Source organism: Olea europaea, chromosome 13, assembly GCF_002742605.1.
Source record: "Olea europaea var. sylvestris chromosome 13, O_europaea_v1, whole genome shotgun sequence".
NCBI classification, from domain to species: domain Eukaryota; kingdom Viridiplantae; phylum Streptophyta; class Magnoliopsida; order Lamiales; family Oleaceae; genus Olea; species Olea europaea.
Window position 1 is genome coordinate 24782316 of NC_036249.1, and position 646 is coordinate 24782961.

Here is a 646-nt window from a genome sequence, read left to right on the forward strand (position 1 = left end):
TGCAATGCCTAAATTCAATGTATATGGACATAATATTAATTAACGAAGTTTTTTTTTCTTTACCTTGAAATAACGAAAATGAGTGAGAATTGACAAATCTTTGCCACTTTGTGTAGTTTTTCAAACAAATTAGAAGCTTCTAATGGACTTGTTTAATGGATTTATATAAATTTCTAAATTGCGGTGAAGAATATGCCTATGTTAAGCCAAATTAACGTAGACAAGAAGTATGACAATTATGAGAAATGATTTCCTAAGCATCGATGGTAGATATCATGTTTAGTCTAAGCTAACTTTCTCCGTCTAGATATGTTGACAATGACGAAGAAAAATATGGAGTTGGCATCCTAGGAGAAAATAAGAATGGCTTTGGTGGAACTTCTATCGATTCAAGACTTCCCTTCAACATTTCAATTACCTTTGTCATCGATGGACGGTCTGATGGAGTAGTTTGAATGCACCAAAAACCTACCAAAAACATCTTTTTTGCAGTTTCTTTGTCCTCGCTGCTCATGAATTCATCAAATTTCATTGTTTCACGAACTACTATGAGTTCATAAACTTGGTCGGTAAAATGATTTTCACTCGACTTGGTCGATCCGACTTCAACAATTTTCTTTGCTCCAGCCATTTCAAGAACCATCAT

General features: G+C 34.1%; 1 protein-coding gene across 1 annotated transcript; it reads right to left on the reverse strand.

The window, feature by feature from the left end:
- Positions 1–289: 289 nt before the first annotated feature.
- LOC111408581 (LEAF RUST 10 DISEASE-RESISTANCE LOCUS RECEPTOR-LIKE PROTEIN KINASE-like 2.1) lies at positions 290–643 on the reverse strand. The gene has a single exon (XM_023038327.1). It carries the CDS (start codon positions 641–643, stop codon positions 290–292), a length of 354 nt encoding a protein of 117 aa, XP_022894095.1.
- Between the last annotated feature and the right edge of the window lie 3 nt (positions 644–646).